At 44.0% G+C, this 24461-nt stretch overlaps 1 protein-coding gene across 2 annotated transcripts in view; it reads right to left on the reverse strand.

The window, feature by feature from the left end:
• The window catches only part of LOC147728085 (broad substrate specificity ATP-binding cassette transporter ABCG2-like), a 514375-nt gene that overhangs the window by 100000 nt on the left and 389914 nt on the right, over positions 1–24461 (reverse strand). For both annotated transcript variants that reach the window (XM_086961970.1, XM_086961971.1), the window contains exon 11: positions 16292–16381. In XM_086961970.1, the coding sequence (XP_086818096.1) occupies positions 16292–16381 (90 nt within the window). The remainder of the gene's footprint in view (positions 1–16291; positions 16382–24461) is intronic.

Raw genomic sequence — 24461 nt, forward strand, 5'->3', positions numbered from 1 at the left:
TAGGGTATTTTCAAGCTCCATCCTAATGAATTTAACAATTGACCTCTTTTTTTCAGTCAGGCCTTTGCAAAAGACAAGCTGTGTGTGTACATACTCAACCATGAATGAATTTGACACTTTAACAAGACTGCAGACATAGGTTGTACGTGCCGTCTTCTCTTCTACTTGTGAGCCATGATGATCTGCTTTCCCCAGTGAAGTTGTAGAAAGATTGGGGGTGAATGGATTAATGGACAGGGCTATCCATTTATTTACTTTTGTGAAGCTGTTCCCAGTGATCCCTCTCACATCGTCCATATGCCCCAGCCCTCCACACCAATCAAAGACGTCCACATCATGGATACAATCGGTTATACTTACTGGCATCAGCCAGCTTCTGTTACACCAATAAACAATGGTGAAGACCCTCACCCTGAACTCCTGATTTCCTATAGGTACTCAGCCTCTGCTAAGGACTCTGATGTAAACTCACATGAATACCATCAATGAGACAACATATTTTAAATATATTCAGATACAAGATTTTTTAATTAATAACAAGAAAATCGAGAATGTTGAACACTCAGATATCTTACAATTTATCTATTCTAATCAGACTAAAGCTATTATTAGCAAGAGCTATATTATTCTTAATAAAGGCCAAGTCGGAGACTGCGAGAAAATGGCAGATAAATGGACTACTAGGCTAGGAATTAACATCTACCCTAGCCAGATTGTGAGCTCACTAAAACAAATAAACCGAGTTGTCCAGTCATCAAATCTGAGGCTACAATATTATAGGACAGTTACCCAAATATATTACACGCCTCAAAGAATTTCCAGCTGGACACCAGGCAATATCTCCACTGAACGCACCCAATGCCCAAAATGCAATCTAGAAGCAGCTGGCATAGAGCATATGCTCTATGAGTGTCCTAAACTTACAGCTTTTTGGTTGGGAATAATGGACGTTCTCAACAGGAAGCACATAACTATGCCTGTACTCTCTGCTCATTTGGTTTTGCTGGATATACAAGACACGAATAGTAATTATAAAGATCTGTTAACAATCGTTTTTGCATGTGCCAGACTGGTCATCGCGCGTACATGGATTTCGAAAGAACCACCTAGTGTCAATGAATGGTGGTACCTTATCCACGAAATACATACTATGGAACTCACTTTGGCTAAATTAAGAGGCCCTAAAGCGCTAAAAGGAAGGGAGAAAATATGGGGCACATTCACTAGCTAAATGGACAAATATATTGTGAGACCGACATGTCACATCCTTTTGACACGACTTTTTCGTAAAGCTGCCTTGTCAACATCTGTGTCTTTCTTTTCTTTTCTTTCTTTTTTTTTCTTCCTTTTGTTCTCTTTCCAATGACAATAACATTTATCAAGAATTATGTATATGTATACGATCGAGATGATTTTATTTCTGCATTTATGTTCTTTCTTGCAATAAATAAAAAATGTATTAAAAAAAAAAAATAATAAGAATACCTGCTCAACAGTTTCTAACAGCTGTTCTCCTTAGCTGACACAGTTCCTAGTTAACTAACATCTACACTCCAGCTCCCTACAGGTGTGCATATATAGGGGCACATTTACAACACCTTTTACGTTGCTCTTGCACCACACAAAGTTTTGCAAGAGCAGGGAGGCTGCCCATGGGCGTTTTGCAGGTGTTCCCATGCAACATACATGGATTTGGACGAAGTCCCATATTTACCAGAACTGGTACACCTGGAAATGCACCAAAAACCTATGACTACTCAGATGAGGCATAACTAGAAGAAATATGCTTATTTCGCCTCATTGTTTCCTCTTTCTATGTGTGCTGAAGAATGCAGCACACATAGAAAGAGGAAAAAGCCTCAGGAGATTATTTTTGAGCAGGATGGTGCACCTTCCCGCACAAGAACAATCCTCCTTACAATGCAGGCACCATTGCACTATGGTGCCTGCATGGGCTCTAGGCAGACAAAAAGGCACCATCACAGGGGAAAAGGAAGGAATGCACCTTCTTAACTTAAATGCGGAACATTCCTGCCCTTTCCCTGCCACACAGCAGAGCAAGTACGGCAAGGGTTGGCCATAAATATGGCCCCTTGTGTGCACGTACAGCAAAGTATCTTTCACATGCAGGTTGCATCTGAAATACAGCGGGCTAGATGGGAGAAACTGGTTAGACACTAGGCAGGATAATTATAATGCACAAGTGAGAAAAGCAAGTACCTGCTTATGCATCAAAGAGTACCGTTCTACTGCTCTATGTGAACCTGCAAAGGAAAGCAGACGCCACCCATTACGGTCACTGTCCACTAAAATGGAGATGCAAAGACTCTGGGAGAAGAACTGAAGCAGTTAAAATAATCCATAATGCAATCACCGCTGCAGGAGAGGCAGGAAGCACACCACAGTGGCTCAGCAACATCTTGTGAACCAACTAGCTCCACACACTGCTGATTTTGGAGTTATTGTGACACAGAATGCAAGGACAGACATGTATAAATGTATTTCCACGAAATATCACCCTCTAGTCAAACCTACTGGCTAGTTGTTGTGATGGTAGTGGTGCCCAGCTGAACTAGTGAACAACTGTTTAAGAAGGTCTCTCAATGTTAAACAATAGAAAATACCTTTCTTTTTTGTCACAGAGTTCACTGTTCAATCTCCTTCAAGTTGTACTTGTCTGAGATTTTACAATGTAAAACCCCTTCCTTTCGCGTTTGTCAGGTAGGTAACAAAGCACTGAACGCTTTACCGTTAGGCCTAAAATAAACACTTGACCCTCCAAGTAATGATGCAAGCAGGTCAATGCTTACTCAAAGAGGTTATATGGGTTAGATACTCAGAACTCGTGAATTACACTTAATAATTCAATGTGACAAACAAAGCATGCGGGAAGGGCCCGGTATTTGCATGTTAATCTCCATTCTGTGCCCAAAAACTTGAAGTTGTGCGATGCAGAGAAAGGAGTACAAGCTGGAAAGCTACTATGCCTGTGTGAAATCTTGGGTGTAAAACACCCAATTTTGAGGGGCCACTATTTCGTGCCATAAGATGGATCAGGTCCATTATCAGACAATGACCCAGAGCAACAGACACAAAAGCAGAAAACGGAGAAAAAGAGGTAAATTGTGACAAAGGGAAGAAAGCAGGGATGAAAAAGTACCTACAAGAGAAGGCAAAAGACGCAGGAACAGTAATAGAGAGGTATGAGGAGGAGTCAGGTCTAGATGGCCATGATATTTCTCAGCCCAGGCATTTGCAGCTCCAAAAGGTGGCTGCTAAGTAATACACTCTTGCCCCTTGTAATGATGTTGTTTTCACAAATTAATCACAAGAAGATGTTGTGAGAGAGAGAGAGAAAGAAGGCGACATAAAAAGGTGAGAGAGTGAAGTCTGCAAGCGTCGGTATCAAAGTCCAGTATTTGAAACAGAATTAGGTTCTTATTTGGTGGCAAGTAATGTAAAGAGTTTTAAACCAGTGGTTCTTAACCTGTGGTCTGGGGACCCCTGGGGGTCAGCGACGTCTACTCAGGGTGTCCATGACTGCTCAGAAAACTAAATAATATTAACAGTCTATACTAATATAATAAAGAGAGAGCCCAAACCTTTGAGGCGGGTAATCTCAGGAACCACAGCACCAATCACAACACCCAATACAGCGTTGGAAAGGGCAGTTGCAGAAGCATGACATAGGCTATGCAGACGCCCCCCATATACATTTAAAAGGTAAAAGAACCATGCCAGTAAAGTAGTCCCTTGTGGGCGTGTCTGCGTTGTGCTGTGGGCGTGTGCTGGGGGCGTGACAAACGCTGGGGGCATGTGGTACGTTCCGCCCTTCATGCCATGTCTCATATCGTGTGCTAATCCCACCCTGCTCCCTTTAAATACTCCTGCACCCCATAATCATAACCCACCCTTACTCCTTAAAATACCCCAACACCCTTAAACACTAACCCATCTTAACCCTATAAATATACCTTGTACCCCAAAACCCAAGCCTATCACTAAACCCTAAAAATACCCCTGTACCCCAAAACCCAAACCTAGCCCTGAACCCTAAAATACCCCTGTACCCCTAAACCCAAACCTAGCCCTGAACCCTAAAAATACCACTGTACCCCAAAACCACCCCAGAACCCTAAAATACCCATGTACCCAAAAACCCAAACCTGGCCCTGGACCCCTAAAATACCCCTGTACCCCAAAACCCAAACCTACCCCTGAACCCTGAAATACCCCTGTACCCCAAACCCCAATCCTAGCCCTGAACCCTAAAAATACCCCTGTAACCCAAAACCCAAACCTAGCCATGAACCCTAAAAATACTCCTGTACCCCAAAACCCATACCTAAACCCTAAAACTACCCCTTTACCCCATAACCTAAAACTATATCTGAACCCTTAAAATACCCAAACACCCTAAAACATATACCTCATTCCCACAAAACATATACCCCTATACCCATACTTACTTTATCCAAACATTTTAAAAAACATGCTTTTACCATTCATGTATTTACAACGAATTTCGTTGTAAATGTATGCCTGGTAAAAGCATATCAAATGTAATGCCATGCATTACAATGGCATTGCGGAGTCATGGTACTTTTGTAATGAAAGTATGCGGAGTGATGGTATGCGGAAAGAAAGTTGCGGATTAATGGGTGTTTACCCTCCCCCGGTAAGTACATTGGTGGCACGGCGGCCCACATCTCAAGCAACATACTCATATTTTTTCACCACCCATTTGAAAAATGCAAAGGTCTCTCTCATTGATGGCTAGCACCGACATATACTTTTAGACACACCTCCCGCCACAAGTTCTAGAATTGCGAACTTTAGAGCTGGGGAGCTACGTTCGAATCTCGGCATCAGCTCAACATCCTGTGATTCAAGGCAAATCGCTTTGTCTCCCCGTGCCTACCACAAATGAATGTGTTCTTCTGTAATGTAAAGTGTGCTCATGCCATGTTGTCGAGTTCGCGCTATATAATATTGCAAGGAAAAATAAAGAAGGGAAACTCAAGTTCACACACTACTGAACGCGCACTCAAGTGCATCAGCAGTGCACTGTGAATCGGAGCGTTTCACAGGCCTGTCACAGATAAGACATGCTATCAAAACGAAATCCTACAAAACAATATACTACTGGCCGGCAGCAATTCATACCCGGACAACGTCAGGACGGGCTGCTAGTATGTAAATAAAGAAGCAAAATTAAAAATAAAAACATTAAGTAAATGTGAAGGAATTTGCAATTGGAGGCAGAAAAATAGTTGGTGTGCTCAGATTGATTCGTGGAAGCAGTGCAAATGCATCAAACAGAGTATATTATGGACTCTCAGCTACCACAGTGAATTTAGAAAAGCCCCAATTTTCCTATTAAAATGATTTTTTTAAATATATTTGTTTGTGAATTAAAAACAAGATTTAATCATTCATCTATTGGTGTTTTGTAAGAGGATTGCTTGTTTTTCTATTTTAGTGTATTGTTTTGAAGTTCGAATCATCTGAATTGCTTAAGCCTCGGTCACCAGCTTCCAGTAGTGCATCAGTGGGGGTCCCAGATTTCAATACTGATTCAGTGGGTTCCCCGGATATCAGTACTAGTTACATGGGTGTCCACAGAAGTCAAAAGGTTAAGAACCACTGTTTTGGAGAACTCAAGGACACAAGAAGCATGACGTCCAGCCCCTCCAGTGATAGTGTTGATTTTGTGACTATTGATTTTAATATTTACTTGCCCTAATGTCTGTCATTTGACTAATTACCTTGCTATTTTTCAACCAAACCAGTGATGTATTAAAAGGAATATGCAACTTACCCGGTAAGCATCTATTCGCAGCGTGTAGTGCCACAGTTTCATATGATTAGCCTTACCCTGCCATCAAGTGTTTGGCTTGGATGATTAAAAGTTTATATTCTTCAAAAAAGTCTTCGTGGCACGAGATATAGTGACTCCTCCTCCGGGTTGTATTGTGCATGTTGCTTGGCTCCTTTATTAGATTGTTTTCGGCCCATCGGGTGAGTGTTAGAAAAAAGCAGCAATAATGCGAAAGAATAAGGAAACATGCGTATACTTGTGAATGTGTAAATTAGGTGTCTAAATATTATGAGGTAATGCAACCAAAAGCTTCCGGGGAGGAACATGGGCGCATATGAATCTATGGCACTTCACGCTACGAATAGATGTTTACAGGGTAAGTAACATATTCTATTAGTGACCCTCAAACTGTGGTAGGCGCCTAAAGTGGGCTAAAGCAGCAGCGGATGAGGAAAGGATGGCTCAAGCAGGGACCATTATGTCAGCAGTGGGGTCGCGCCTCGAAGCCTTAGGTGTCACCAGCCAAGTTGTTTTACCGATATTTACAGAAACTATTGCGGCACTAAGTGATCTGTTTACTATACCCCAACCCAGTGCAAGGGTTGTAGCGAAAGGTGCTTCTAGAGCAAGAGATAAGTGGTATTCCTCCAAATGTCGGGTTGCTAAGGGGGAACTCATTTCCGCAGTGAAAAGCAAGGATCCAGGCAATATCAGACTCGCGAGGAAACTTTATAAAAAAATTGTAGCTGAGGCTAAGGAGGCTCATGAATACAGTTTCTGGTGGGAGCTAGTGGAGGCAAGCACTAGGAAAGATTCCAAGGGGTTTTGGGATCTGTTGAGAGCCAGGGACAAGCCTCTTGATCTTCAGCTCACCTGTAATATCCCTGGCGATGTCTGGTTTGGCCACTTTTCCAAGCTATACTCTGTTCCACGGGGGGCACCTCAACCAAGCATGGGTTTTCTGGCCACTTTCCCAGCCGATATTTCATTTAATGATTGCCCCTTCAGCACAGAGGAAGTTGAAAGCGCAATCAGCTGTATTGTAACCAATAAGGCTGCAGGCCCTGATGGAATTCCGGGTGATCTGTTGAAGAAATATCCACCATTATGGAGCAGATTAATTGCCTCACTCCTGAATGAGGCCTTGCTGGGAGGTTCTCTCCCTGACTCATGGAGGGGCGCTGAGGTCGTCCCCATTTTTAAGAAAGGCTGCAGGGACGACCCAGCCAACTATCGCCCTATCAGTCTGCTTGACTCAACACAAAAGGTTGCGGGTAAAGTGGTATTAGGTAGAATCATGCAGTGGGCTGAAGAAAATCAGGTTTTGCCAGATTTCCAGGCAGGTTTTAGAACAGGGACAGGCACCATTGAGCAGACATTTCGCCTCCTAATGATATATTGGAAAGTGGTTATGCTGGGTGGGGGCAGTTTGTATTTAGTCTTTATAGACTTGCGAACTGCCTTCGACCTGGTCCCACGCGCCCAATTGTGGAATGTCCTCAACAGGTTGGGTATACCCCCTTATTTGTTGGCTTTGCTCATAAAGTTTCACGATAGCAACTTCGCTCAGATTAGATGGGGTACCCAGGGGGAAAAAAGATCTCGTATCCCTGTAGATAGGGGCGTCCGCCAGGGGTGTGTGCTTGCCCCCACTCTGTTTTCTCTTTATGTTAACGGAGTGGTGGAGCATCTGCTTCAACATCCGTCAGATGCACCATCCCTGGCTGGCAGGAAAGTTCCGACGCTCCTATTTGCGGATGACACCCTCCTAATTTCAAAATCACCAGTAGGTATCCAAAAGTTGCTTTCTAGTTTTAAGGCCTTCTGCGACAACAAGGGCCTGTCTATAAATATAAGCAAGACCAAATTCCTTGTCCTTAACCCCCCCAGGAAATCTGTTGTCCCTCCTGCTTTAGACTCTGTTCCACTCGAAAGAGTCAAAGAATTTGACTACCTGGGCATTCGACTCTGTGACACTGAGTTGGAAGGCACACCACCAGAAGGTGTTTCTGACCCACAAGAGGGTTGCAGGGGCCCTGCTCAAAGAACAACGTGCCTCATCTTTAAAACCTATTGGGGCACTATTAGACATTTATAGAACAAGGGTGGTGAGCGCAGCATTGTACGGTGTGGAACTGTGGGGTGTACAGAGAGTTGACACCTTATCCCACCTCGAAAACAACTTCCATAAAGATATTATGAAGTTACCCCACAGCACCCCTACAATCCCCCTCTTGCTAGATGCAGGCACACGCCCAATTTGCGAGCAAGCCAGGTTACACCCCCTCTTATTATGGGCCAGGATTTGGAACGTCCCTGAACTGTGTAGCTATGCAGATGCCCTAAGTGAACTACTATCCCTATCAGGCTGGCACAAGGTAACCTGGCTCAGGGAGGTTAAGCGGCTTCTCTATGAGCTGGGTTTAGGAGACGCCTGGGCCAACAGAACAGCACCCTCAAAACAAATGCTAAAGAAGGCTTACTGGTTATGGGTGGATAACGAGAGATTGTGCAACCCCAAAAATTGTAAATCTGTTGCTCAGTTCCTGCTACTTAAGGAGCTACCTTTTAGAGAACCTTATCTGGACTTAATCCACAACTCGGGCGACAGATCATTGTACTTTAAATTTAGGGTGGGAGTACTTCCCTTAGGGTTGCTAACTTCCACCTGGAAACCACCATTCCAAACCATACCTTATTGCCCCTTCTGTGACTCAAGGGTCGAGTCCATTGCTCATCTGTTGTTTGAGTGCCATGCTTATACGGTGCCCAGGCTGAGATGGTTGAAGCCTTTATGTAGGACCTTGGGCACTAGATCACATTTGGAAGCTCTACGCATATTGCGCTCAGATGCCCGTCCCTTCTTTGCCTGCTGTATGGCTAAATTTCTGGGCTGGGCTTGGCGGATAAGAACTGCAAAGAAACAGTTGTTACAGTAATGTGCTTCTGCCTGTATCGGCTCTTAAAATGTGGGCTAATAATTTACTCTTTTTAAATGCCACTGTTGATTTGTAGGCTTTTTTACACTGTGTAATTGTTGAATTGTGTTTTTATTGATGTAATGCATTGCTTTTATGATATGTTTTTATATCGAAATAAAGCTTACTACTACTACTACTATATTCTATTAGTAGCATGTGTTGGCCATAGATACATATGCTTAGCATCACATTTAAAACGGTTGCTCCCTTTTGTGGTGGCTAGCAATTGGTTGAAGTACTTGTTTGAAATAATGTCTTAAGCACTGCTTGACCCTTGCCTGTTGGTGTGTGGATACATCAACACAGTAGTGTTTGGTAAATGTATGTGGGTTATTACATGTTACTGCCTTACAGTTATCCTCTATAGGGATATTTCCTACAAAAGCCATAGTGGCGCCTTGCTTACGTATGGAATTAGCCTGTGGTGGTACTGTAAGTACTCTTCTGGCTTTTTGAAAATATTTTTGAATGCATCTCACTATCTATCAAGCAATTCCCTCTTTGGATATAGGTTCCCCTGGTGAGGTTTGTTAAACGCAACAAAACGTTGCTGTGTCTTTCGAAAAATAATTATTTTTTCAATGTAGAACATGATAGCCCTTTAAACATCTAATGATGTGTGTAGGGCTTGCTCTGCTACTGTGTCTGGGTTAGGAAAGAATACTGGTAGCTCTATGGTCTGACTTGAATGAAAAATTAAGACCACTTTAGTTAGAAATTTTTGAATTCGTCCTTAGAACTAATATTTTTGGGAAAATCTTAAAGAAAGGTTCTTGCAGAGTAAGTGCCTTTAATTCACTTATCCTTCCGAGAAAAGCGATTTTGCATGCAAGCAGCTGGTGCAGCTAAGTGTAATTTGATAGATGTGTAAGCAAGCCCTGTTGTAGATGGAAGAGGTACTCTATAATGTTTTGTAATGTTGGTGATATAGGCTGACTCTGTTTATTTGTACAGTAATGTGCAAACCTTTATCATTTTGCAGTGTAATAGGCTCTAGTTGTAGGCCTGCAAACTTGTTTAAGGATGTCCATACATTCTTTTGCCAATTACAAATGCCCAAATTCTAGAACTTCAGGAGCCAAATTGCTAGACTTAGCTGCTTGGGATTGGGATGATTTACTCTCACTTGATTCTGAGTTAGTAAATGTGGCCCAAGAGGTAGTTTCTCATGTGTCTCTAAAGATAGTTGCAGTAGGGTTGTGAACCACGTCTGTCTTGCCCATGTTGGGTCTATTGATATTAGTGTTAGTGACGTTTATGATCATTTCTGAAGCATATATGGAATGAGTGGGAGAGGAGGAAAAGCGTAGGTAAATACTCCTGACCAATTCATCCATAGGGCATTGCCCTTGGATTGAGGGTGGGGAAACCTGGAGGCGAAGCTTTGGCATTTGGCATTCAATCAATCAATCAATCAATCATATAATTTGTAAAGCGCACTACTCACCCATGAGGGTCTCAAGGCGCTGGAGTGGGGAATGCGGCTACTGCTCGAAAAACCAGGTCTTGAGGAGTTTTCTGAAGGTCAGCAGGTCTTGGGTCTGCCATAGGTGGATGGGGAGGGTGTTCCAGGTCTTGGCGGGAAGGTGGGAGAACGATCTGCCACCGGAGGTCGCTCTTCGGAAGCGGGGGACTTTGGCAAGGGCGAGGTCGGCGGAGCGGAGCAGGCGGGTGGGGGTGTAGAAGCTGGGTCGTCTGTTGAGGTTTGTTGGTACGGTGTTGTGGAGTGCCTTGTGTGCGTGGGTGAGGAGCTCAAAGGTTATCCTCTTGTTGAGTAGGTGATTGCAAAAAGCCTTGAGAACTAGATTAATTGCTAGAAGCGCTAGATGATTGATGTGTAGATGTCTTTGAGATCCTGTCCATAGACCGTGAACTGTGAGATCATACTTATGCACTCCCCATTCCTGAAGCGATGCATCTGTAGTAATGGTGACTTGCAGAATTGGGCTTTGAAGCCGGCCTTGCAACAAGTTGTTGCTATTCCACCACTGTAGAGAGCGATGAGTTGCTTGCCATACCAACACTAGATCATGAAGATGCCCCTCTGCTTCAGACATTAGAGTGTGCTGAAAGGGAAGCATATTCAAACAAGCATATGGTACTATGGCGATGATGGAAGACATCATGCCCAAAAGCACCATCACTACCTTTACTGTGAGTGAAGCTTGTGGCTAAAAAAGAGGTAATCTATCTGTGAACCTTTGCACTCTTTCTGGACTGGGATATGCTTTGGCTGTAACTGAATTGAGAGCTGCACATAGGAAAGGCTGAATTTGCAATGGGTGCAGGTGAGACGTTTGAATATTGAGGGTAAACTCCAGTTTATGTAGCAGACTGATAATTTGCTGTGTATCTTGAAGACACTGTTGGTATCTTGAGCTTTTGAAAAGCTAATTGTTTAGATAGCAGAAAATATGTATTCCTTCCACTCTGCGATGGACTGACACTACTGCAAGGTTCTTGGTGAAAACCCTTGGAGCCGTAGTAATCCAGAAGGACAGCACTTTGAACTGATAGTGTTGCCCTTTGAGTTGAAAACAGAGATAACATTCGTGTGCTGTATGAATAGGAATATGGAAGTATGCATCGTAGAGGTATAATGTGATCATGAAATCTCCATGCTGTAACAGGGGTACAACCTCTTGCAGTGTGACCATGGGAAAGTATTCTGATGAGATGTACATGTTGAGTGGCCTGAGATCTAGGACAGGCCTAAAGGTTTTGTCCTTTTTGGGGGTGAGAAAATACAAAGCGTATACTCCATTTCCCTGATGTTGTAAGGGTACAATTTCTACTGCCCCTTTTTGAAGAAGAGATAAAACCTCTTCTTATAAAAGGGTAAGATGTTCCTGTAGCAAGTTTTATGTTCTTGGTGGAATTGTGAGTGGTGTTTGTGTTCTAAACAATACCAGTCTTTGATTATGGATACTACCTATTGGTCCGTGGTGAAGTCCTGCCAGTGTGGATAGAAACGTTTTAACCTTCCCTCTACTGGTGTTATATGTGGAAAGGAGAGGTGTAGACAGTCACTGTTTTGTGGGGTTGGGAGTTTTAGTAGTGGTTGCACAGCTCTATCTCTATTTCTATAATTTGTTTTATAGAAAGATCCTCTGGTAAATTTACTCTGATGAGAGCCCTGTTGTTTATGACCAGTGTCAGAGTCAGTGAAGGAAGGTAGCCCTGTATTGACCCATAGGAAAGGAACGATGGTGTTGAAACATTTGTTGGGCCTCCATTTATTTAGCAGTTTGTGTTTTTTTTTTTTAGGTTATCTCGCATTCTATCCACCTGTGACCCAAAAGGATTTTGCTCATCAAATGGTAAATTGAGCAGATGTTGTACATCTGGTTTAAAAACTGGTGTTAACCTCGTGGGTACTTGTGTCTGCAGAGTTTACTGCACATTGTATAGTGGCATTAGATATGGCCCTGCCTTCTTCCACCAATTGAGCACCACGGTGTTGGTGTTGATCAGAGAGATGTTGCACTAATTCTTGCAATTCAACCCATGCGGCACAATTGTATCTTGAGAATAGCCCCATAGAATTTGCAATACGCATGTGGTTGGCTGCTCGTGCTGCAACACACTTACCAGCAGCTTCGTATTACCTATTTTATCCGTAGGAGGCGCATCCCATGTGCCTTGTGAATTGGCTGTTTTTCTGGCCGTGGGTACCATTAATGAATCTGGTGTGCTTTGGCCCTTAAAATAGTCAGGGTCAAATGGGTATGCTTTACATATATTTTTCAATTCTAGGGGTAATCACTCTGGATTTAACTGGCTATTTAAATATGTCTTGTGTGGAAGACAGAATACCTTTAAGCTTAGGGAGCGACACTGCTGTTTCTTTGTAATATATTAAGCATGTCAACTAGAAAATCATCTTCTTGTGGGATAGCGTGAGCCCTACCAGTAAGATTATAGTATGATGTTTTAGGATCTGGTGGAGAGGGTTTGGATGGGTAGATGTTAAGATCTGTATCATCCAGTGGATCTGTATCATAAATATCCCATGGGTCAGGGGCAGTATTGTGGTCTCCCTGTGGCTCTGTGAAATAAGGGACATTGAATTCCTCATGTTGATTATCACCAGTAGGTGACTGATCTAGTGAAATATATGGGTGTTCAGAACGCAAAAGTTCCGGAGAGGGTGTCTGCACTGGCCTTGCTGGTAGAAGGTAGAGTAAGTGAAGATGGAATAGAAAGTGAATGATTAGGAGCAGGAGGAGGAGGAGAAGGAAGGAAACAAATAGGGCTTGTGCCTCTGTCCATTTTTTGTTGATGGACTGGTTCAGACCTAGCACGGTCCTCCTGAAATGTGTTTTTCTTTTTGGGAAGTATTTGGGGAAGAGGTGGTGGTGGTTTAGTGCCTAGTTTACCAGTGTCCAGGTCTACAAAAAGAGTCTTTTGTCCCTTGTCTACTTTGTCTTGCAAGAGCTCAAGTATGGGCTGCAATTGTTCTTGCCGTGGCTCTGTGCCATCTTTTGTGTTTTTTGGCATGGAAGACATTGAAAAGATTTTTTGTGCTGGTTGCCGTCTTTTGGGTATATGCTTTTGATGTTGGAGTCTTTGAAGATGACCCATTTTTTTGGTTCCAAGGCTTTTTTCGCATCCAATGTGCACTATTTTGACTGAGAGTCTTAACCTGATGAGTGTGCCGATGTGTTGTGTTCGGTGCTTGTGACAAAACAAACTTTAATGCTATATATTTTTTAACGTTAGTCGAAAGCTTTCCAGGTGGAGTGGACTTGTGTTTGTGCGCCTGTTGGTGGAGATCTCCAAGGCCCGAGGACTCTGACAGCCAGTTTTGGTGGTTTAGTAGGGGTTTGGGTGGCTTTCGCCGAGTTGTTCATGTGCCTCTGTGTGGAACTGGGGTCAGAGTCCGAGCTGTTTCCACTGCTAACTAGCAGTATCTGCACATCTGATGGCGCTGTTTGGGCCTCTGTGTCCTTTGCTTCCTGTTCGGTGTCTGGTGACTGCTCACCAAAGATGTATGGTGTGTCGTCTATGTGTCACTGCATGGTGCTGTGGGCCCAACTACGCTAACTTCACTGCCAAAGTGTTTTTTTCTAAGGGAACACCATGCAAGCCTCACAAGAAGCCTTGTTGTGTTCCGGTGCCAAACATAGATTGCACACGGTTGTGCTCTTGCCTGAGTACTTTGCAAGGCAAATTGGGGCAAAAGCTGATGGGCTTGTTTTCCATCCCTTATAGACAGTGTCCAGTAGAATGGAGGAGAAGATGTTTTGGAAGGTCAGGCCCGAGCAGGTGCTGATAAGTGACCAATAAGCCCAGCTGGAGTTGTTCGGATAGGAATCCTTAAGATTGGGGAGAAAATAGGAGCGCCTGAAAGGCCTTGGTGAGGAATTAAGCTTCAGTCCTGGAGCTGCAATATCGACATCTAAACCCGATGGCGAAAAAAACAATCTAACAAAGAAGCAGCATGGCATGCAGAAAACACACTGGAGGAGGAGTCACTATACATCGGGACTCAAAGTCATCTTCGCAGAAAAATAACTTGTAATCATCCAAGCCCAACACGAGATGGCGGGATAATGCTAAGCGTTTGTATCTACAGCCAGCACATGCTTCAAATCAAGCTTTGGCAAAGCCAGTACATACGGTTTTAATTTGACAACACATGCAAACACAGGCATGCAGAAATGCATTTTGATGCAAAGGCTGAAGTGGAGTATACGGTATTGTGATCATGTGGTATTGAAGGCGGTGTTGGTAATACTGATGATCATGTGGCAGTACTGGTGGTGATATAGCTGCTGTTGGTATTGGTGGTGGTGTTATTGGTATTGTGACGGTAGATTTGGGAATAGTGTTGGAGGTTATGTTATCGGGAAGGTGATATTGATGGTAGTGAGGCACTGGGTGGGTTGTGGTACCAATACGGATGGCGGCAAGGTACTAGTGGTGTCTACCTGATGGTGTTAATTATGGTTGTGGGAATAGTGGTGGTGTAGTATTAGTAATATTGGCGGTTGATTGGTATTGGTGGTGGTGATGTAGGTGGAACTAATAGTGGTCGTTTGGGTGATATTAGTGGTGGTATTGTTGGTACTGACAATGTAATCTAATGACAGTTGGATTGGTAGGGCACTGCTGATCACCCATGAGGTTATCCCCGAGCTAGTATCAGCTATCATTCTGGGTTTGTTTTTTGGTGGTACTGTTGGTCGTGGCATTGTTTTCAGTGGCATTGATGCTTGTGCTGTGCTGGTATTATTGGTAGTGAACTTGCAGTCGTGGTGTGGTTTTGGTGATACTGGTTGCTGTAGTATCTTCATGAGATATTGGCTGAGGTTCTTTTGGTAGAACAGTTTTAGTGGTATTGGTACCGGTGGCAGAATTGGTGAAGGTGATAGTGGTGGTATTGGTTGTTATCGTATTGATGGTGATGGTACTAGTGAGAATAGTGGTGTTAATATTGGTGGTGATGTGGCACTGGTGGTGGTGTGATTAATTTGAGCCAGTGGTTGCAGGTGGAGCCGACCAGCACTCCTTTTTTGGGACCAGCACTTACTTTTGATCTTTTGACTTTGATGCAGTGCAAGAGACAGAAAAAACATGAAAGGAGGAATGGAGAAGGAAGAGAATGTGGAAAAACAGTGACAAAGGAAGAAAAGTGTAATGAAAAAGAACATGCATAAATACAATAAAGGGGCCCGGTGAGTATGGGAATGAAAGAAAGAGGCATGAGGTTGAATCAAGACTACACAGAATCAGTCTCCGGCAATCCCAACATTCGTCAATGTCGGCAGTGAGCTTCTGAGAAAAACTTTGGGCCTTACTATTTCGCAAATTAAGCACTGGGGACTGGTGTAATTAGTGGTGGGGTGTTATTTTTCGCAGCGATGATGTCGACCTTGATGGAGGTATTGTGGTGCTGATAGTGATATTAATGGCAATGCTGTAGGTGGGCTTGGTGAAGTCTGTTAAACCTACAGAAAAACATAGTAAAATCAAACGCATCAGTTCATAAATGTATCAAGATCCAGCGAAAACCAATCATAAAATACTGATATTAGTGATGTGGTATTGAGTGTATCTGGTATTGTTGGTGGAGACTGGTATTGGTGATGGTGTTGGTTGTAGTGATATTGCATCTAGGAGATAAAGAACTGAGCATAACGAAAAGTATAATGGTTGAGTGTTTTTTTAGATGCCTAAAAGTTTGTTAGGCATCGCAATGGAAGCACTATAGAAGAGATGGACTGATACATCAAACATTCAATAGCGTGACCTAAGAGAGAAATATTCCTCTGGGTGGAGTCAAAGCCCACTACATATACATTTTAAAGAATTGGTTATAACAGGTCTGATGACAGTCTGTATCCAGACCTAAAAACAATTTGAAAAAGTAAGATCCAAATCGGAGGTGTATTGTATGGTAGAGTTCATGTAAAAAAGTTAAAGTAGACACTACGATTTTTAGAATGACCACAAACATATCTTTCTTCTTACAACATCAACTTACATAAATATCTTCTTTTCCACAACAAAGAGCTCGATAGCCGATATACTGCTGAAACAATGATGGACAGCAAAGAAAAACAATACACCCGCTCTGTGGGAAATAAAAGAAAAATAGGCTGCTTTAATACAGTACTTCTCACTTGGAGGGATCTTTATAGTTACTAAATATAAGCACTTTGACTTTATAAATGGTAAAATAAGCCTTTAGACACATCAATATGACCTATGAAAGGCTAAATGGAAAATGTCAGCTCACGTTTCAGTGACGAGTTAGTGACTGCCATAAGCTTGCACTGAAATATAATGGATTGTAGATCGTCACTGGTTTCCCCCTTTTGACCCCTATCTAAGTATTGGTGGTAACTGCTCGGCCTAGGCTGCATACCTTATTGTGCACCATCCACAATCATCATCATCATGCATTTACTTTAATTCGATCATAGACAATAAAAGAAATAATCATGATAATACAGTATGAATAAGTTACTTTAAATCATGTCTAAATGCAGTACATTAAAAGGAGCATATTAACAAGCATAACAATAATAAAACCACTAGTCAAATCCATGAAATCACACAGCACAATTCTGAAAGTACAGTTAAATGTCCTCAGCTGATGCGCTGGGCTGTAGTGTGAGGGTAAAAGATATTAAAACTTTACACCTAATGGGCCAGATGCGCTCTAGGCAAATGAAAATAATATAACTGCTGACTTAGAACTGGTGCGGACCAGGCAAACCTCACTGTTTATTTACAACAAAGCTTTGTGAAGGCCCACGGTAGGTGCTAACTTGATTGATGTGATTTCTACCCAGTCAGTTACAGTAACGGAGTTCAAAACCTTTGGATAGTCTTTCCACTATGGAGTGACTTTTGGAATTTTAACTGCAAGTACATTTCAAATGGCTACTGAAATAGGCTGAACAAGGCATTTAGCATAACCGTATTTTAATGGGTTCAGTGCTTGATCTTCAGTCATTTGGGTCCAAAGATTTCAGTTGGGAAGCCTTTACAGGGTAATGGTATGTACGGAAAAGGTTTCGCCTGATGAGTCTGAGTACCTAGTAATGCAATTTTGTTTTCTATTTTTGTACAAATCTGTTGTTATTATGACCTGTGGTGAGTATGGTTTGTACATTTCACAGAAATTACACACCCACAAAGAAGCCAACAGCGCAACATAGGCAACGCTAGTAACTAAGCCTTTTTATACACAGAATGTATACACAGAAAGACATAAGCCTTTCTTGGCCACCAGTAGTTCATGCAGTCAAGATCGGGGGTGCTGTGGTCCAGGGAACCCTGAGGGTCTATGTAGCCTACTCAGGGCATCCGCAACTGATTAGAAAATAAAATAATAGTAACAGATTAATAAAGTGTATATGAATAAAGAAACAACATGTCAAAAATGTAAAATGTTCCGTAATTTGTAACTGGGGACTAAATCAGTTTCTATCTTCAGATTGATTCACAGGAGCAGTGCAAGTGCATCAAAAGTATAGTATGGGCAATGGGGAGCCTCAATTGAATTTAGAGAAGGTCCAACCTTCTCATTAAAATTTTCCTTTTTAGGTTTCGGCTACCGTCCCACTGCTAAGCAGTGGGCGGAGCCGAAATCTTTTGTTAGTAGTATAGGGGCCTGAACACGCCCCTCTTCTTCATTGGCTGGCCTCGTAAATGCTGGCCAGCCATTGGAGGAGAGGAGCGTCACTGAGTTCAGGGCCCGCCTTGACGCGATTCGGGGGCGTTTCTGGGTCTTTTTTTAAGCCCCGCCCCTTTTTGCCTTGTGTCCCGGGCCGCGCTGTGATTGGCTGCCGGCCCGGGACACCCCGTGACGTCATTCCCCGGGCCGCGCTGTGATTGGCTGCCGGCCCGGGACCTGACTTGTCCTATATTCAATAAATTTGTGCTGCGAAGGCTTGTTATTTCTGTTTGTTTCCTCTTTGTAATGCATGTAATCCTAAGTCCTTATGTTTTTCAACTGGTTCTTACGTAAAGCGCTCTGACACCTTCGGGTAAAGTTCGCGCTATATAAAATCGCATAAATAAATAAAATAAACTTATACCCATCCCAAGATGGACGTGACATCAATACGTTTGCGCGCGCTTCATTCAAAGAGTGGGCATTTTCTCTTGCATGTTCATTTGAGTAGTCTGTCGTTTGTGTTAGTGACCTGCCCTGCACTTTGTCCCGTCTGACCCACCCATCTCAGGCAGTGTGAAGGAGCAACTCCTGGTACAACTACGCTCGGGAAGGCTGCGATACAGGTGAGTATAAGGAGGGCATAGGAGTAGGGGGGCGTGTGCTTTGCGTGCCGGAGGGGGCCACTCCTGCTCGTTATTGGTAACTATGCCAGGGCACCCTGATCTTGAAGTAAGTTACCCGCACACCTGAACTGTATCGACATAGGGCGATTCTTCCTGTTGCTGAGACGCTGCAGCTAAGGACCGTGCGAAGCCATTACTGCTCTTGTGTCTGTACCTCCTGAAGCTTCAGCACCTGACCTTGAAACACGTCAGTCACGCACATTTACTTTATTTGAGCGAAGGCAGTGTGATGACCAAACCGTATTATAAATTGCGTGTTGGTGCTTGGTAGCCGTAAACTCTCTGCTATGGATTCCTTCTCGCTGGCGTTCATATATTCACTGTAGGCCATTGAAGTTGTGTGGACAGACACTTTGAGCTGGTTCAGGACGTGCCTAAGATTTAATCATTCAAAACAAGGATGCTTCCTTAAATATATCCTAATTTTTTTTCATTTGTTCTCGGAAATACCTATAATCTGGGCGCATTCCGGTTAAGGCTTATCAGGCAGTTCTTAGAAGAAACATCATCAAATGCAGTCCCGATACTGCTGTGCAGTTAACCTTTTAGTTTAGTTGAAATTCAGACTGGGAAATGAATTCTTGCAGCTACCCCGGTTCAGTGCTTTGAAGAAAAGCTTGTCACAATGTGTCTTTATTGTATCACTTATTGCAACCACGTGCATTTAATATACAGCAGGAATGGGTATATTGTTTCACGTTGCATTTTTTTGTACTGGTTAGTGCTTTACTTGCATGTTAATACACCACATTTACCTTATCAGCTCAATAAACAATGTAAAATTATTCCGCCCCAGAATCTCGAGATTGCTTAGCCGGAAGTATTATGTTTTACACATGCTTGGCCTGGTGCCATGATAAGATGTGGTTTCTCTACTCACTCTTGTTGGAGCTTCCCTGCTAGCAATGGCCTAGGTCAGGCTTTAAGTGGGATGAAAAAAACTGGCGGTCTCTGAGGGGCGTGGCCAATATAATTAAGGGCGTGGCTTAAAATACTAAATTAGAAATCTCTACTTAGCGTTATGTGCCCCCGACTGGTATGTTGCTGATTCTGTCTTTGCATCCAGATCTATAACACAAGTAACATGCCACCTGCATCGAGCCAGGGCTACTGGCTTGATCAATGGTTGTTGCATAAGATGATTAAGCAGCAACAATGGCATTTTATATAAAAAGTTAAAATGCTTCAGTTCTGAAATGAGACTGAAATAACTGTAACGAGACCCTTTAAAGATATATGAAAGGTGGTATTGGTGCCAAGTTAAGATTTGTTTTCCCACCCCGAGGGTGAGGTTATAATGGAGAGCCCGAAAGTGACCCGCCTCAGCAACTGCTTCTTAGAACTGCCCGTGTTGAGCACCGGCAGGACTTGGCCCACTTAAAGCCCAGTCTAGGTGTCATGCTGTGACATGGTCCATCTGCTGGGGTGATGCATCAATTGGGTGTCCGCTGGCAGGGTGATCCTACGCCCCAGAGATGGTGCTGGGCAAAGATGTGAGCTGCCGGGCTCTTTAGAACAGTTCCTTTTGGCCCCGTGACCGTATGATGCTGGATGTCAAACGGATGCCGGGCTCTGTGCCCCCACATGCGAACTGCCCGAAAGTGCGAGCTGGGTGATGGTGATCTGTGTCATTGTTGGCTCAGCACAGGTGCGAGCTTCCTTCCGGATCCTCGCTTCTCTGCTCCGGGGCAGGGCGGGCGGTGTCGGCTCTTCCGTGGGGTGGTCCGAAGGCGCGCGCTCTTCGGCTCCGATTTCGGTCCCTCTGCTCCTTGAGGGCAGCACCCTGTTCCCTGTGTGCGATACCGGTTTAAGGGCAGTGCCGAGATTCCGGTAAAACAGGCTTCCCTCAGTGTCGGGTGCGAGGAGAAACCCCTGCACGAACCGATGATTTATAACAATAGTTGGTTTATTGTTGTTGTTTTTTTTTTTTTTTTTTGTTTTTGTTTTTTTTTTATAATAGTGCACCTCAGCATCCAGAACCCGACTCTGTTGTTTAGCTTCAACTATTATAGGCTACAGAGGGCGGTGAAGGAACACTTTGTGTCTTTTCCAGCAGAACCGCAAGAGCTCGCACCACTGACACTTGTAATCAACACTCCCTCAGCTGCACACTTGGTATCTCGACTGTACCGCTGCGCACAATCTAGCAATGGTGGCTCCTCAACAAGAGCCAGGGAGAAATGGCAAACAGCACTGGGGGAAGATCTCACGGTAGCGGACTGGGAGGCCTCCTGCATGCTTACGGGGATGCTGACGCCTAACGGGAATCTTAGACTGATCCATTATAAGTATTTGCACCAGATGTACCACACCCCTGCACGTCTACACAGATATGGTCTGAGAGACGACTCTAGTTGCACTAGGTGCGGGCAGGAACATGCGGACTTCATCCACTTGGCATGGCACTGCGCTGCGATAACACGTTACTGGGACCAGGTGATACGGACACTCAACACTATGCTGGGGGCCCAATTGCCATGCACTGCCAAAGTCTGTCTCCTGGGATTGGTGCCACACTTGAGGGCAAGACGGCGTAAGCTTTGTGTGATTGCGTTATTGGTGGCGAAGAGACGAATATCCCTGCATTGGAATAGTAAGCGAAAGCCAACAGTGAAGCACTGGCTGGAAGATCTGGCCTATTGTAGAGACACCCTAGTCACGTATGAGGAAGAGTTGCCCATGGGGTCCCGCCCCAGAGACTTCTGGGAGCCCTTCCGACAATATCTGACGTCAGTGGCGTCTGTAGGTAATGAGGGCTGAGCGCCTGGCTGCTAAAGACTTATGGCCGCTGTGAGCTGCACTCGATGGGGCAGTGAGGGGGGGAGAATGCTGTGACACAGTGCTTTGAGTTTTACAGGGGGTTGTTGTTATGTTGTTTGAGATACCCCCCCTAGGTTACGGGGGTTTTTTTTTTTTTTTTTTTTTTGTTTTTGTTTGTTTGGCAGGAACAGAAAAAGAAAAACTGGAAAATGTAAGACTGATCAGGCGAACCTACCATGCGGATGCACTGTCGAAACCATCAACTGCACTGCTACTGAACTCACGCCGCCGGACCTATGGTTGTCGGCTGATGGGCTGTGTAATGATAAGCTGTTCATTTACTCCTGTGTACATTGCAAAGCCGGCCTTCTGTGGTTGTAGGCGAGATTGACTGTACTATTCATGTGACAATGCGTAATAAACGTCTTACCCAAAAAAAAAAAAAAAAAAAATAGTGCACCTCAGACTTCTGCAGGTGGTGGTTTGAATACATTTTATGTGCATTTATTGCACAATTAAAGAACTCTTTGTCAGGAATTCTGCCAACGATAGGAGCGTTTTACATTGCAGGTAGGTGAGGTTTAAAATTTAAAATGGGGCACAGTTGCAGAGTTTTGGAAACGAAGACCTATATTTGGCTGTCTCTATCTTAATATTTCTCGATACCGCGAGTGCTTGTCATAAGGTGCTCCTTTGGCCTGACTCACAGATTGCATTTTGAAATCCATTGCTTTGATCCAGATTGCGTTATCGGCGGCGTCTACACAGTCGTCCTGTAAAAGGTCACCTGTGGACTCCAAGGGCTATTATGGCTCGTGCTCTCCTGTTGTGAGCTTGACGTCACGTGCACGTCTGTTGCAATGGGTGCTTGGCACCGTCTCTGTTCTCCATGTACTTGCATGGTTTGACTACCTATTGGCGGAAAGCTGCGCACAACTAGAGGCAGGCGATTGAGGGTTAAAACACGTGCCGATTCTTGGTACCACGCTACCTAGATTTGGTTTACCTAAATAAATATATAACTTTTTTTGAGGCACCACTAGAGAAGCTGTGTTTTATTTTTTCCTTCTAGCTATTTTTATTTTTTAATTGTACTCGCATTCTCTCCTCTGGGTGGTTGAATGGTGTGATGTCGCGTCTCTCTTTCCTTGGTCACAAAAAAAGGCTGCGCAGAATCAAGTTGATTCCATTGTTGCATCAGCTTCTGGGAGGCCGGCGGCTGTGGGAGCTCTCCTCCTGGGTGAGTGGGGCAAGGGTACAACACTCAGATGCTGCACAGTGCTCCTCCACGAGCGTCTCTGCCTTAGCCCGGGCGGCACTTCCCCCTGTGCCGGAAAGTGCCTGCCGGGTGACCTGCAGCAGTGACAGGCCGGCACATTGGCCAGCAAGAGGGGCGCTCTCCTTCCCACGAAGTGCCGGGGGCTCCCGGTGCTGTGGTCTGGCTGCTTCCCACTAAGTGCCCCGCGTGTAGCCTGCAGATGGCTAGCAGGCTCTTGAAATAAATCCAAAATGTATCAAAATTAGTGCCCAGAAGAACGGGAAAATGTAATGCTTGCTAAAATCAGGGCTAATCAGTGAATATTTCTGTCGGTCGTTTCACCTCGCGGACTTCCTGCCTTGAGGGACACCGTGCAGCCAAATGCTCGGAAAACAATAGGGAATCTAAAGGGGGGGGGGCTGGAGTGGGTGCAGAGTGCACAGGCGTAGCTTTCATTGACTCTCACACAACTCAGTTTTATGTTCTTCAAGAACATCCAGCTCCCCTTCCAAGTGCCAAGAAACGTGTTGCCATGTTCCACAGGTGGAAACTTTGCCCAGTAAGTGATCGGCGTGGGGAAGGCAGGGGGCGGGGGTGTGGGTTTGAAGTTGCTGCGAGCTGGGAGGGAACCTCTGCACTCGCAAGAATCAGCATACACAGGAGGAGGGCGGGGGGCAGAGCCGGGGGTTGCACGGACCCTGAAAAGTCTTCGCCAGTAGCAGTCTCCAAGACAAAAGGGGGAAGGGACCGAGGCAGACATACCGAGTGACTTACCTCCTTATGGGACTGGGGCCTGTGACATGTTGGGTGGGTGTGTGTGGCTCTGGGTGGGTGTGTGTGGCTCTGGGTGGGTGTGTGTGTGGCTCTGGGTGGGTGTGTGTGTGGCTCTGGGTGTGTGTGGCTCTGTGTGTGTGTGTGTGGGGGGCTCTGTTGGTGTGTGTGGGTCTGTGTGTGTGGGTCTGTGTGTTTTTGTATGGCATTTGACAGAGATTAAACTATTGGCATTGTAAATGACAATTCCATTTATTTATCTGTTTTCAAAACCAACACATAAATACAAACTTTGTCATTTACAATGCCAATAGCTCAAACTTTTCAGAAAGCGAAACCTTTGCATTGTAAATGCTTGTTTATATATTGTTGTGAGCTAAGAAAAATTAATAATTTGTGTATTTGATGAATACTTGTTTCTGTATGTTTGCACACTGTTTTGCAATTCAAATCATCAAAACTATTTAGGTTAGGGTTCCCCCGTTGCCAGCAATGACTACGTGGGGGTTATAGTTAGGTCCCTGCAATCCAGTAATGATTAAGTGGGGGTCCGCAGAAGTCAAAAGGTTAAGAACAAGGTATGTAGATTGTATATGATACGGGAAAAAACATATGTAAAGATTTATAAACCTTTTGCCCCGGCATTGCGTGTCAAAAGTGAGAAAAACGGACACAAAATGTTTATTTTTAACTTACGTTTCAAAGTAAAATGCAGTTTGGAGTGGAAAGTTGCCTGAAAGGTACACAAAGCAGTGTGTTGTGCCGCTTTGTTTTACTTTTTGATAAGAGAGGCATTCCGTGGGTGGTAGTTTACATGGGTGCCCCATGAAACCACACATGGTTTTGATGCAAACGCTGTATATTGACAACATTAGACAGAGTTTGAACAAAAAAAATAATGTCTCTTTGAATAAACTTTTCTGATTTTGCATATCTGCTGCACTGTAGTACACATCCAAAGTGGGAAAAGAGTTCAAGTTTGTCTAGGCATAGTATTTTCTAGCACATTCAATGACTTGGATCTGGCACCCTGGGCATAAACAACGCTTGCACT

This window comes from Lissotriton vulgaris, chromosome 3_1, assembly GCF_964263255.1.
Source record: "Lissotriton vulgaris chromosome 3_1, aLisVul1.2, whole genome shotgun sequence".
In the NCBI taxonomy this organism is placed as follows: Eukaryota; Metazoa; Chordata; class Amphibia; order Caudata; family Salamandridae; genus Lissotriton; species Lissotriton vulgaris.